The sequence below is a fragment of the Podarcis erhardii genome (assembly GCF_964252035.2).
Source record: "Podarcis erhardii genome assembly, chromosome: 7".
NCBI lineage: Eukaryota > Metazoa > Chordata > Lepidosauria > Squamata > Lacertidae > Podarcis > Podarcis erhardii.
In genome coordinates this window covers 80,301,737-80,315,676 of record NC_138511.1, presented here as the reverse complement: position 1 = coordinate 80,315,676, position 13,940 = coordinate 80,301,737, and the positions used below count along the sequence as shown (strand labels likewise).

At 45.1% G+C, this 13,940-nt stretch overlaps 2 protein-coding genes across 9 annotated transcripts in view; one reads left to right on the top strand and one right to left on the bottom strand.

Annotated features, from left to right (window-relative positions):
- The window catches only part of LOC309347214 (phospholipase A2 inhibitor and Ly6/PLAUR domain-containing protein-like), a gene marked incomplete at its 3' end in the record, with an annotated part of 197,725 nt that overhangs the window by 136,081 nt on the left and 47,704 nt on the right, over positions 1–13,940 (bottom strand). The gene's annotated exons all lie outside the window — the stretch shown is intronic.
- LOC309346054 (phospholipase A2 inhibitor and Ly6/PLAUR domain-containing protein-like) overlaps positions 1–13,940 on the top strand; it is an 85,481-nt gene that overhangs the window by 58,959 nt on the left and 12,582 nt on the right. For 2 of the 8 annotated variants that reach the window (XM_081869711.1, XM_081869709.1), the window contains exon 1: positions 12,836–13,128. The exons of 3 other annotated variants lie outside the window; for them this stretch is intronic. In XM_081869711.1, the coding sequence (XP_081725837.1) occupies positions 13,080–13,128 (49 nt within the window). In that variant the 5' untranslated portion in view covers positions 12,836–13,079. Of the gene's footprint in view, positions 1–12,091; positions 12,311–12,835; positions 13,839–13,940 lie in introns of those variants that run through there. 3 more of the 8 variants (XM_081869714.1, XM_081869712.1, XM_081869713.1) reach the window with 3 other exon arrangements.

Genomic DNA, 13,940 nt, shown 5'->3' with positions numbered 1-13,940 from the left:
TATTACAGACAACCCCCCAGCTCCAATTACAGATGAATGGACAGCTAAGGATTCCAAAGCAAGTGGAACTCTTACATTGTTAGTATCCCCACAAGAGCTCTGTCTCTTGCGTGATAAGACCTCAGCCAGAGAAATTTGGGACGCTTTGAGAGATTCTCATTTGAGGACAGAAGCTGGTTCTTCTTTGTTCTACTATGCCAAGCTGCATGATATGGCACTTGCTGAAGGTGGAGATGTGCGTACACATCTGATGGAGATGCAGAATCTGAGACATGAGCTGCAACAGAGAGGACTCACCTTTCCAGAGGCTGTGTATTCCTTCATGATACTACATTCTTTGGGTTCAATTTGGGAGTCCGTTGCCACTCAGATTGCTGTTCAGCCAACTGCTCAGCTCACAGTAGCCTATGTTACTGCCGTGATTCTGAATGAAGCAGACCGCCGGGGTGCTAGCTGCATCGGTAAGGGGGAGTCTTCACAGACGTCATCCCAGAATGCAGTGGAACCACCAGATGGCGCCAAAGCTTTGAAGGTAGTGAAATGCTACTCGTGTGGATGTCTAGGCCATATGAAGAGGGAATGCAGATATCCCAGGGCCAAGACAGAGCAGCGCAGCGAAAGCTCATCGCGTGGAAAAGGCAAAGGCAAAGGTCCGGTGTCCAGGACAACGCAGCACAAGGCAATGGTCTCACGCTTCACTCCAAAGGTTGCAAAGGTCCAGAAGACATCTAGATCTTTCTTCGTTGTTGATTCAGCAGCGACCCACCACTGTTATTCTAAAGCAGCAATGCTGCAGCAAGCAAAGGCTCTAGCAGCTCAGTCAGCTGCTTGTGGCTGCAAAGCCAGACAGGATGTATGTGACTGTTGCCATGGAAACAAAGGGGCAGTCCATTCTCCTTATTGAGCACAGGATGTGAGCTCAGTGTGTGTCATATGACCTGTACAGGATGTACATGGGTGGAGTTTGGAGTTTCTCTCTGTTTGTTGAAGAGAGCAGACATCTTTGACTGTATGACTGCTAAAGACAGGAATAAAAGCATGTAAGATACATTTCTGTCTGAGTCTCATTCCCCTCCCTGGGGATATGCAGGGAGGAGGAGAAGGAGGAGAAGCAGTTGGTGTGTTTTTCTCACAGCCTGAGGAAAATCGCCGGAACGGACCTCGTGTGTTTTTCCTGCCGGGAGTCGCCGGAGGGAGGTCAAAGAAATTCAGCCGGTGCCTGAACAGATAGGCACATACCTCTGACCGAGCCTGAATTCCAACAGTCATTGAGAGGAAACAATGCAGCACAAGGCAATGGTCTCACGCTTCACTCCAAAGGTTGCAAAGGTCCAGAAGACATCTAGATCTTTCTTCGTTGTTGATTCAGCAGCAACCCACCACATGTGCAACGATAAGTGACTGTTCATGTCTTTTACGCCACAGGAAGGTGCGATTCACCAGGTGGATGACCACACGATCCCCAGTCAAGGCTACGGAACTGTTGTTCTTCACAGTTTGGACTTATCGATACAAGATGTGCTTTGCGTTCTAGATGCCAAACACAATCAACTCAGTGTTGCGCAGCTGAATGAACGGAAAATTGACGTTTCCTTCAAGAACAAGAAATGCACCATCACAAAGAAAAACGATTATGATTTGCATGCTGAAACTTGTTGCATTGCAGGTTATAACAAAAGTTTGCATGCAGGATGTATTCATGATTTTCACAGTAAATTTGGTCATTTGCATTTTGAGGCAGTATCTAAAATGCCTGCCTTGGTTGACTATTATGGGTATGACTATTAAATCCTGCAGGTACCACATGAAGTGCAAGGCATGCGCAGCAAACAAGGTGAAAATGGCTGCGAAAGGTAAGGTGTCTAGTAGGCAAGCTACAGAACCATACCAGGTTGTTCATGCTGATTTGGTTGGTCCGCTATCACCCTCTTTGGGTGGAAACAGGTACTTCATGGTTCTCATTGATGCATTTTCCAGGTATATTTATGTGTACAATCTCAAGCAGAAATCAGAGACTTTTCCAAGGTTCAAGGAATTCTGTGCTTGGTTGGAAAATGTGCATGGTAAGATGATAAAGACTCTTTTCACTGATCGTGGGGGGGAATTCACTTCTCAGCAGTTTGAAGCTTTTCTGACTGAGAAAGGAATTCAACACGATTTGTCTAGTCCTCGCTCGCCATGGCAGAATGGACTTTGTGAGAGGGCAAGTCAGACATTGCTTCAAGGGTTAAAAACCTTGCTGCATGATGCCAATCTTCCAGAGAGTTATTGGGCCGAATCTCTCTCGTGTTTTGTTTACAGTTATAATCGGCGGTTGTCTTCAGCGATTGGTTCTACCCCCTATGAGAAGATGTTTGGCAAGAAATTTTTGGTTCTGACATGTGGGTTCACACACCACAAAGCTCCAAGTTAGGCAAGCGTGGATTGCATGGTATCTTTCTAGGTTATCAGAAAGGTTCTTACAGAATAATGATGACTGACTCTAAGACAATTAGGCTTACAAAAAAGTGTTGAGTACAATGCCAAGTGGGGGGAGAATGTGAGAATTTTCCAATGCTATCCTGATGACAGTGATGAGACTGAGGATAGGCAACAGCAAAAGCAGCTGCAACAACCCACACCCACTGAAGAAGGTTCTGATTCTGAGTCTGAAACTGAATCAGGTGATTCAGAGGATTTCAAGAGTGCGAAAGCCTCTATGCGACCCTCTGAAAGCTCTGATCAAGAATTGGAGGAACCATTGTTCACTATAGGTCACTTTTCTCCTAAGAAGGAAGAGGAGAGTGTTGAAGATTTAAGGTTAATTTGCAGGTGACAAGAGCCACAGCTGTTAAAAGCTCAAGAAGGTATTTGAACCTTCAAGTTTCCAAGAAATCCAGGATTTGGATTCAAAGGATGCTGAGCCATGGTTAAATGCCATGAAGACTGAGCTTGATTCCTTAGAAAGGAACAAAACATGGGAGCTAGTTCCAGTAGTTCCAGGAATGAAACTGCTTGGAAGCAAATGGGTCTTCAAAGCGAAGACAGATCAAAATGGCAAGATAGTCAGACACAAAGCCAGATTGGTAGCCAGAGGTTTTGCACAGGTACCAGGTGAAGACTATCACGAGACCTACTCACCCACTGTGAGGTATGAGAGCATTAGGCTTATGCTCAAGCTAGCTGCAGAGGAGAATCTACACGTTAGTCACCACGATGTGAATACAGCTTTTCTGTACGGATTTCTAGGTGAATCTCTTTATATGCTTCCACCTGATGGCGTACAGGTAAAACAGGGATTTGTTTGTGCTCTGACAAAGTCCCTTCATGGTCTCAAACAAAGTGCACGGTGTTGGCACACAAAACTCACTGAAGTATTGTTTTCTCTAGGTTTTCAGCAAGGGAAAGCTGATCCATGTGTATTTGTCAAAAAGGAGGGGCAAAAGAAGCTGTATTGTTTGTTTTATGTTGATGATATTCTGTTCTTTTGGAAAGATGTCACAATGTACAATAACGCCCTAGCTCAACTGAAAGAGCACTTTGACATGAAAGATCTTGGTGAGGTAAACAACTACCTATCTCTGGAAATAGAGAGAGATCAAGACGGTAACATTCTAGTACACCAGTCACGGAAAATTGCTGATGTGTTAAGCAAACTAAACCTGATGGATGCTAACCCTGTAGACACACCGATGACAACAGGTTATCAGGTAGATGACACTGAAGAAGCATTTTCTGACACTACACTGTGCAGAAGTGTGCTAGACAAGCTAAACTTCATTGCCAGATGTTCAAGACCTGACATTGCTGTTAGCTGTAATTTGCTAAGCAGACAAGTCAACAATCCTACTGTTAAGGATTGGAAAGCTCTGAAACGCATAGCGCGCTATTTGAAAGGCACTATGCATTACAGACTGAGATTTAACAATCAGAAGTCTGGTGGTTTTGAGATATTTGCAGATGCAAGTTTTGGAAGTGACACTACAGACAGGAAAAGTACGTCTGGAGTTTGCTACATGTACAATCAGGGTCTATTTGATTGGTCATGCAAGAAGCAAACAACAGTTAGCTTAAGTACTTGTGAAGCTGAACTGAATGCACTGTCTTATTCACTTAAAGATTGTGAATGGTTGTTACAATTGTGCAAAGACATGAAAATTCCTGTCAAATGTCCAATCCAGGTTTACCAGGACAACAAAGCATGTTTGGCTTTGCTGAATTCTGAAGGTTGTAAGCAAAGCATGAAGCACTTGCAATTGAAGCTGCAACATGCTAGGGAATGTATTCAGAAGGGACTCGTAACGGTGTCCTATATGCCAGGTAATGATGGCCCTCCCATGGCAATTGTGGTTCAGCTTGGGGAGAACGATGTGGCAACTTATGATTGCTTTACTTTGCGCTCCACGATTCAGAGAGACTTGGGGGAATTGGTGACCTTAATACCCACAGTTAAAATATTTTGGTCACAATTGCTGCAAAGGCGCAATTGGCATGGCATTTCTCGAGCTGAGGCTGCTGAAAGGGCCAGGAAGCGCATTAATTCTGCAGTGTGTAAGAAGGTGGCGGAATTGGGTGGGTTGGTTATTTCCCGCCCGGATGTTACCTTCAAGGCTCTGGCCCTTTACCGCAATGATGGGGTACATCTCTCTGTACTGGGAAATGATGTTTGGTTGGATGCGGTAACTGCAAGGTTGAAGGTTGGGTTGGGATTGTGAGTGGTTGGCGGCGAGCGTAAAGGGCTCGATTGGCGGTTAGGCATTGGTTATAGATTGGTGGAGGAGGGGTTAGGATACGCTGGGCCTGCCCCTCCATGGTTGCTGCAGAAAGGGAATTCCGTTAAAGGAATCCTGGGGCTTGCCATCTTTTCGTCCAATCCCTGGAATGGGACTAGGGCTGGCAAGCCTTCGGGGAGCATGCGGATGAGAATTGAGGGTCTGTGACTCAGCTCCATTTCTCCCCAACTTGTTTTCCCACACTGTCTTTCGGTGGTGCCCGAAAGTCAGTTCTGTCCCCAGGCAGGGGGACAGATAGTCTTAACCAATGCCTAAACAACCACTCACGGTTTTGTATTTAAATAAAGTTGTGGCCAAAATTATGCCAAAAACATTTTTTAAAAATTAAGTGTGCGTTGTGAGTTATTTGGGGGGTGGCTTGGGGACCTCGACACGCAATAAAATACAGGATAACAATAAGTAAAACAGTAAAACCAAACAAAGCAACACACAAACAACTTTTCCACAGATACAATTAAAAGAAGGTGGTATCTCAAACCATACATAATTAAACCAGGAAAATACAAAACTGAACACGTAAACTTGGCTGGATCCAGGAATGTCATTAGGTTCCAGCATCACAAGATTGCTGGGAAGACAAATATATGTGCATGTGATGTACTACAGGTAATTGTTAATGGCTTTGTGCCTGATTGAGAACATCTTGGGCCCATGGACATTGTGGTAAAACTGAGGTGGGGATAAAGTAAAAGGACATGTGTGAAATTTCATGGAATTCCAGAAAGGGACTGACTTACTCATGATTCCTGTTTTCTGACAGTGAGGGTGAGTTGAACAGGAAGGGACATTTGTGTTGTACCCATATCTGGTATTTGCCAGAACAGACATATAATGGACATGGCAGGTGACAGAAGGCCCATAAGAATGACATTGGAGACTGGCACTGGGTTTAATTAGGTCACAACTTTATTGATTACAGGAAAGAGTAGGTTTGACTATGGCATTGGGCATGTATCCTGCATGAGGCAGCCTGCCTGCTACCTGATAGGATCAAACTACCTAGCTGGGTCAAACTCGTGCTGGAGTGTCCACTGCAAAATGGATTGGATGCCACAACCCCACACTGGCTGCCAGTGAGAGAAATGTATTGGTCCATTGGTGGACTTCTGGGCAGAGTCAACCCTCCTGGATCTCTTTAATGGGGTGCCCTTGTGACTAAGGATGCTGCCCAATGCTTAATCCACCAAAGTAATGATGGTTGCTACAAGGTTGGCAAAAACCTACAAGTTGGCCAGATTGCTTGCAGGAGAAAATTCCTCCCTTTCCCTGAAATACGGAGACCAAATTAACCAGAGCAAGGTCCATAAGCAACGTGCTCAATTCCTCCCTCTGAGTGGGGCCCTAAAGACTGGGTGAGTGGGTGGAAAATCCTGTGACAATCAGCCAAGAGGGCAGCTGACACCTGGCTGCCCCCTTAAAAAGGCTGGGGGTGGGCTACTCCCAGAACCAAACCCCAGACTCTGATTGGCTGATCAGGCACTAACTTCCCTTACCTGAGGGTCCAATGCAGCTGGAGGTGGGCAGTGCCAGCCATGCCCTCTCCCAGATGCACCTGGAAGTTGGCAGGCTCCCTGAGCCCATCCCAGCCACTCCATAAGGCAATGGCTGCCCACCCAGGGACCCAGGTGAGGGGATATTGTCCTTGCTACCACCCAGTATTACAGTGGTACCTCAGGTTAAGAACTTAATTTGTTCTGGAGGTCTGTTCTTAACCTGAAACTGTTCTTAACCTGAAGCACCACTTTAGCTAATGGGGCTTCCTGCTGCCGCTGCGCCACCACTGCACAATTTCTGTTCTCATCCTGAAGCAAAGTTCATAACCCGAGGTAATATTTCTGGGTTAGTGGAGTCTGTAACCTGAAGCATATGTAACCTGAAGCGCGTGTAACCCAAGGTATCACTATTATTAAAACCCTCAGTGTCTCCCCATCCCTCCTTTACCTTTGCTGTTGTTTAAAATAAGCCTTTATTTCACGTTAATTGTCCTACTCTTCTTGCTGCACCCAAATGTCTCCCTTCCATTCCTTGGCTGCTTCAAAGGAGACAGAAAGCATGTGGAGCCCTCAAATAAATGACATTTGGGTCCCTTCCAACTGAAAGTATGAATCTTGTTCAACTGGCTCACGTTGGTTAGTGTGGGGGTGGTACAGATGGCAGTGACCTGGAGTGCCTTACTTTGGGCATGTATTTGATTTAGTTCAGTGTCATGTGATGGACCTGGCAGTCTTGCAGCCTGCAGTTGCTTGTAGGTGGTTTAGGCTTTGGGCTTATAAATAAATTACTATTGCTATTTAAAATAATATGATCTGTTAAAAGAATTGCATTTTTAAGCACATTCATATATCATCATTTGCTATCAGAACCTTAGTGCAAACTTTCTTCCTGGCAGACTCTAGGAACTGCAGTGCTGTGATGTCTTCTAACAGCAAATTTGATTTGGTTTCACTGGACTACAATTCAAAGGATCTTTTGGATGATGATTCTATGTCTTTTGAACCTGGATACCTCCTAAATGGAATGCATAATCTGGAGTAGATATTAGGAAGACATATGTTCAGAGCAGATTTTGAGATGGCCTGATCCTGCAGGCCATGCCCTGTAACATTTCTCCTATGAAAATAAGGATATTTTTTTCAGGAAGCTTTTGCGAACCCCCACACTAAACCCTGTCCCTGGAGCTTACCCCCCAGGTAGGAGACATGACATAATGAGATGTTTAGAAAAGATTTAAATCAGAGGGGTTTTGCTGACAAAGAATCAAAATTTCAGACAGAAATATTGAATAATGATTATAAGTATTTAGCAAAAATGTAAAAGATATTACTGGAATGGTGTACGAAGGATGAGGAGGTAAAATCAGTTATGATCGACTGGGCCAAAGATATAGGGCATAATATTCAAATGGAGGATTGCGAAAGACTTTGGAAAGATGGTTTAAGATTCACTGTATGCACAGTTATAAAAGAAAATGTTATGAAAATGATGTACCAATGGTATGTAACACCTGTGAAGTTAGCAAAAATGTATAAGATAAGTAACAAATGTTGGAAATGTAAAGAAAAAGAAGGTACCCTTTTTCATATGCGGTGGGAATGTAAGAAAGTAAAATGCTTTTTGGAAATGATTTATAATGAATTGAAGAAAATGTTGAAATATACATTTGTTAAGAAACCAGAAGCATTTTAACTAGGCATTACAGGTATTGAGATAAATAAGAAATAAAAGAAGTTATTTTTATATGCAGTGACAGCAGCAAGAATACTGATGGCCCAGAAATGGAAACAGGAGGAATTACCTACGATAGAAGAATGGAGAACTAAAATGATGGATTATGCAGAACTGGACAGAATGACAGGAAGGATCCGGAATCGACAAGATCAAAGATTTACAGAAGATTGGGAAAAGTTTATCCAATATATGCAAAAACTGAGTGATAATAAAATTACATTTGTAAGCTTTAAGGAAGCTGTGTGAGGGGAAAGGGTTAAAAGGACAGAAATGTGTGAAAAGTAACAATAGGAAGGAATGGCAGACAAATTGAGGGAAGTCAAAAAAGAGAAGTAAGATGTAATTAAGATGTATGGAATGTATAAATTTGTTTCTGTATTTGAAAACTAATAAAAATATAATATATAAAAAAAAGGAAGGAGACATGACAACTGTGGATGGGTTTAAAATTAGGCCACAACTTTATTGAATTTCAGGTGTAGGGACTTTGGCTTAGGCCTTGGAAGATATCCCTCTCATAATTGACAGGGACTGAAGATGCGCAGGGCAGTCAGGCATTGTGGGAGGGGGCTATAAAGCGTGAACTTACACAGCATGCCCTCCCACTTCACCAAAGCTGGGAGTTTGACCTTATGACACCACTCCAGGGCCAGTGACCCTTTAATTGACCCTGCTAACGCCATGTGTGGGTGCATGAAGATGCTACCCCCAGTCACAAAGATAGACTTTAGAATACCGACCTAGGCCTAAAACTGCCACCCAAGACCCCAAACAGTGGACTTGCCACCAAGATACCTCCATCTGACGCCCCCCTCCTAAGGAAAAGGGCTGTGCCCTGCCAGTCACCAGTCCTTGAGGCCCCGATGCACATCACGCAACCAAAGGGGGGGGGGGTCAAATGTATTTCATCCACACGTAACAGTTCCATCCACACGTATTGGCCCCTCTGCAGCACTGACGGGGAAGGAGACTGGACCAGAGGATGGTCATTGCTGAGCACAGGGCATGCACATTTTCGTGGTCCGCCTTCTCAGATAGAACCAGGCTGATGCCTTTTTGGCTATCAGGTCATTTCCTCCCAGGTGCAGTATCAATGCCTCTGGCGGGTTGTGGGCAGTGACGGCTCTGCGTAGCATGGGCATCAGAACACCCCAATGCATGCCTCGTTGTCCTATCCAATGTATGCTGGCATTAGGGTGGTTGTCAAGGTTAGTTCCCCAAATGTGCGAGGTGACATGGATCATGGCCCAGGGTACAATGCTATGCCCCACAACCCAGATGTTTGTGCTGGGCACACCTGCAATAAAAGTCAAAGGGAAGCAGTAAATGAAAATGTGTGGGGACGAATGTAGCCCTTGTAGGGCACAGAATACCATCAGCCCAGAGTGTTGATACTGGCAGAGTCCCAACCCTGGGCTGCTGCTGTTGAAGCTGCACCAATGTGGAAGGAATGACCTGAGAATTCCCTTGGATTGCCACCACAGGCTTCAATGGCCATAGGTAAGACTGCCGTGAACTGGCAGCACATCCAAGGGCGTTTGTCTGCATGGATGAGGAAGGCACCCCAGTGGTTAGGACACACTCAGAGGAACCTGCGCGTGTCTCACCACAGGCAGGGGCCATCCTGCTCAGAGGGGGCCAGTGTTGTGGTGTTACCCCTCCACAACTGGTCGGTTTGGATGAACAAATCTTAATTTTTAGGTGGAGCCCTAAGAAACATACATCAGTGTCTGTTAAACCTGAGTGTGGTGAGGAGGGGCTACTGACAATACATTCACCAATGCATAGAGCCCCAAAGAAGACCAGGGAAAATGCGTAATGGTAGAGGTGCATTTCAAAGTTCGACCAGCCCAGCTCTGGCAACTTGTCCCAAATTAACCTCAGGGTATCTGGTGTTATAGGCTTCCTGCCATCTTGGCAGGGAGGGATGATACAATGCCACCACGTGAGAAGCTTCTTGACATGGAAGCTTGCACAAGGGTCAGGCCACCGGAAACATTTATGGAAGAATGAAATAGCTGCCTTGTAGAGCAGTAATGTTTTGATGGCCAAGCCTCTAAATTTTAGGTGGAACCAGAATTTTAGCATGTCAGAGTCAGAGGCACGTCTGAGGCTGAGCCATAGTGGCTGCAGAAACACTCCAAGGATGACCAAGCTCTGGCATATGAGCGCCTAGTGGAGGGTGGTGCTAATGCCAAAAATATTCCCTGCATTACTTCTCGCATCCAATCTGCCACAGGTCGTCTGGGAAGGGGTCAGGTATCTGTGCTGCCTCGGGTGTCAGTTCCTGGAAATCCTCCATCTGAAAATGAGATAAAGCACTCGCAATGTCGTTGTTAAGACCTGGTATGAAACGTGTCATGTAGGAGAAGTTGTGCGGAAGGCATTCTAGCACGAACAGGTGCAACACCCTGATGGCCTGGTCAGACTTTGCTGACTGCCTGACTACAATCCTTACCACTGCTTCATTGTCCAACCAGAAGCAAACCCTGGAATTCCTGAAATGGTTTCCCCAGATGCGAAGGGCAACAAGAATAGGAAAGAATGGGGGGAAAGTTAAGTCCCATGTGATGCCTGCTGCATGCCTGAGAATACAGTGTAGGGCTCCATTACCAATAAAGGAATCAACGCTGCATTTTCTGAGAAGTGGTTGGCGACTAAAGTATTGCAATTAAATAATTTAAAGTGGATTGGTGACCTTTTCCTTCAAAATTGTAAGAAGTGCTTCATATGTCAGTGTCACCATTTCCTTCCTTTGGTACAATTATTTGTACTTTTATTTATTAAATTTATACACCACCCTTCATCATACGATCGCAGGGTGGTTCACAGAATAAAATATAGGATAAAAACAAGGAAGAAATAGAACAAAACTTCAGAACAACATCCCCCCTTCCCACAGATGCATTTAAAAGAAGGTGGATTCTCAAACTATGCACAGTTAAATCAGGGAAACTACAAAATTGAACACGTAAACTTGGCTGGATCCAGGAATGTCATTAGGTCCCAGTATCACCAGATGGCTGGGAAGAATTAGCATGTGATGCATTAATTGTTTATTACTTTGTGCCTGACTGAGAACATCTTGGTCCCAAGGACATTGTGATGAAACTGAGGTGGGGATACAGTAGGAGGGCATGTGGTGAAATTTAATAGAACTCTAGAAAAGTACTCATCTACTCACAATTCCTGTTTTACAAGAGTAAGGCTGAGATGGACTGGAAGGGGCATTTATCTTGTATTCATCTCTGGAATTTGCTTGCACAAGCCCTAGGCTCAGTGGTTTTGGCCACAGCGTTACCCGTGTCCCCGGCCCTGAAATACAGAGACCTAATTAACCAGGGCAAGGTCAACATGAAATTCCAAATTCAGTGTTGCTGGGAAACAATAATGGGAGAGTGGCGTTGCTCTCATGTCCTGTTTTCAGGCTATGCACAGTCAAGTGGTTGGCCACTGTAAAAATACTTTTCTTGGGCAGATGGCCTCTCGCATGCACAGAAGCACTAAATCACACTTTGCGCCAGCGCAGAAAAGCCGAATCACGACGCTGCAAGTTGTGAACGCTGCGGATTGGGAACGTGCCTCCTGCATGGATCGCATTCACAATCCATGCATCCATTGCAATGGAATTCATTCTCGTATAGTACCCATTATTCCTTCCTAGAGGATTCTGGGGGTGGCATTTTTGTGAGGACTATGGACAGCATATTTGATTCAGCTTCAAGGAACCACACTTCCAAATATTTCTAGATATATTTTGAAAAATGGTGAAATACTACAAAACTGAACATTCCCCTTTGGCTGGTTCTAGGAATAAAGTCATGTTCCAGCATCACCAGATTCCTGTGAATAAAATATAGATGTGATCTACCAATTGCTGATCATTGTATCTTATCATGGACATAATTTCCCCAGAAGCATTGTAATGAAATTGAGGTAGGATATATGGGGGGGGGGTCATTTGATGAAATTAAATGGGGTTCTCAAAAAGGATTCAATTAAGTATTGGTCCCTTACCTTTCCCACCCCAACCTGGCCACAGTGATCCATGTGATGGTCATCTCCAGGCTTGACTTCTGTAATTCGCTCTACGCGGGGCTGCCCTTGAAGCTGACCCAGAAATTCCAGAGGGTGCAGAATGCTGCAGCGAGGCTCCTCACGGGGTCTCTGCCATGGGAGCATATTCACCCAGTGCTTTTCAAACTGCACTGGCTCCCAGTAGAGTACAGGGTCAGATTTAAGGTGCTGCTTTTGACCTTTAAAGCCCTTCACGGCCTAGGACCCTCGTACCTACGGGACGGCCTCTCCTGGTATGCCCCACGGAGAGCCTCAAGGTCCATAAATAGCAACACCCTAGTGGTCCCAGGCCCTAATGAACTTAGATTGGCTTTAACCAGAGCCAGGGCCCTTTTCAACTCTGGCTCCGGCCTCGTCGAACGCTCTGCCTCATGAGACCAGGGCCCTGCAGGATCTGATTTCTTTCCGCAGAGTTGTTCCGCCTGGCCTTTGGCTTGGAGCCAATTTGATTCCCTCCCTCTCTTTCCTTTTTCCTTTTCTTCTCCTCCTGTGAGGAGGCTACATTTCAATATTTTAATGTTTCAATATTTTAATGTTGTATTTTAATGTTGTTTTTAAATTGTAATCATTCAACTTGTTTTTATTATTGCTTGTAAGACGCTCTGAGCCCGGCCTTGTCTGGAGAGGGCGGGGTATAAATAAAAATTATTATTATTATTATTATTATTATTATTATTATTATTATTAAAAATACCTGTTTCTTAACCCTGAGAATGGGATGGAGTGCAAAATGCAGGTGGCAGAATTTCATACCATTTCTAAAAAAGAGTTAATCCAATTTTCACATTGTGCTTTGTGTTCCAGTATAAAATTGCACCATGTCTGGGAAAGCATGCAATCTCTAATTTCATCATTTCCCACCCCCTTACTGGACTAGTTCTTTCCACCTGGAACCCTCAGGCTCCCTTCTTGGCCTATAAAACCCTCCAAACTAGGCTCATCCTCCATCCTTCACCTGCTTGTTTGTTCTGAGTGCTGCCAGCTTTTGATCTCTTCAGCACTATGACGACTTTCCTGAGTACTTGTCTCCTCTTGGTCATCCTTTGCCCAGGTGAGTAGGAGCCTGAGATCTTGAATTCTTTCTCCAAGAACATTCAGTCAAGGGGCTAGTAGTGTCCATATGCCACCTTTGAAGCAAGAGAGGCAAAGTAGTTGTTGTGGAAGATGATAGGCATCCGAACAACATGACCAGTCCAACACAGTTGATGCTACCTATGCGCTTGTAGCCATACAGAGCTCTGCAGGAAGGAGAGGAGGTTTAGCTAATCAGAGGACTGGGTGAGGGAGAGCAGAGCAGGGAGGCTGGCAGGAGAAGATAAAAGCAGCAGAGCCAACTGTCTAGAGAGGCAAGGGGATTGGTCTTCCTTACTGTTCCATTTACTCATGAGGAGGCCAGTGGAGAGGAGAGGAGTTAACTTTAGCCCTGCACTAGGCTGCTTGCTGCAGAAAACTATGGCTCTTGCTAGAGGCAACAGATCAATGGTTCTTTGAGGCACTGAGAGACCTCTAACCATAGATGCCAACCCTATGGGGCTGGGAACACCTCTGCCTCCCCAAGTATGTGGTGATGGGAGTGAAAATTCCCCAAACTTGAGAGGCCCCATTGTGCCTCCTTGCAACCTCCTTGAACAGGTTGTACTTGTGGTCTCAACTGCATACAATGAGCACCCCCAACGTCAGGCAGAACTTGGTGTCTCCCTTTAACCACAAGTTGAAAGCACTGGTCGCAAGAGCGGGGAACCAGTGCAAGGGCCATCCCTGGTAGGGGATTTGCTTTTGGGGGGAAATCTCCCTAGGTGGAAGTAGTCAGTTAGCAGTGACTGGGGATGGAATATGACCCCTGCTGCTGTGGGCCCTGGGCTG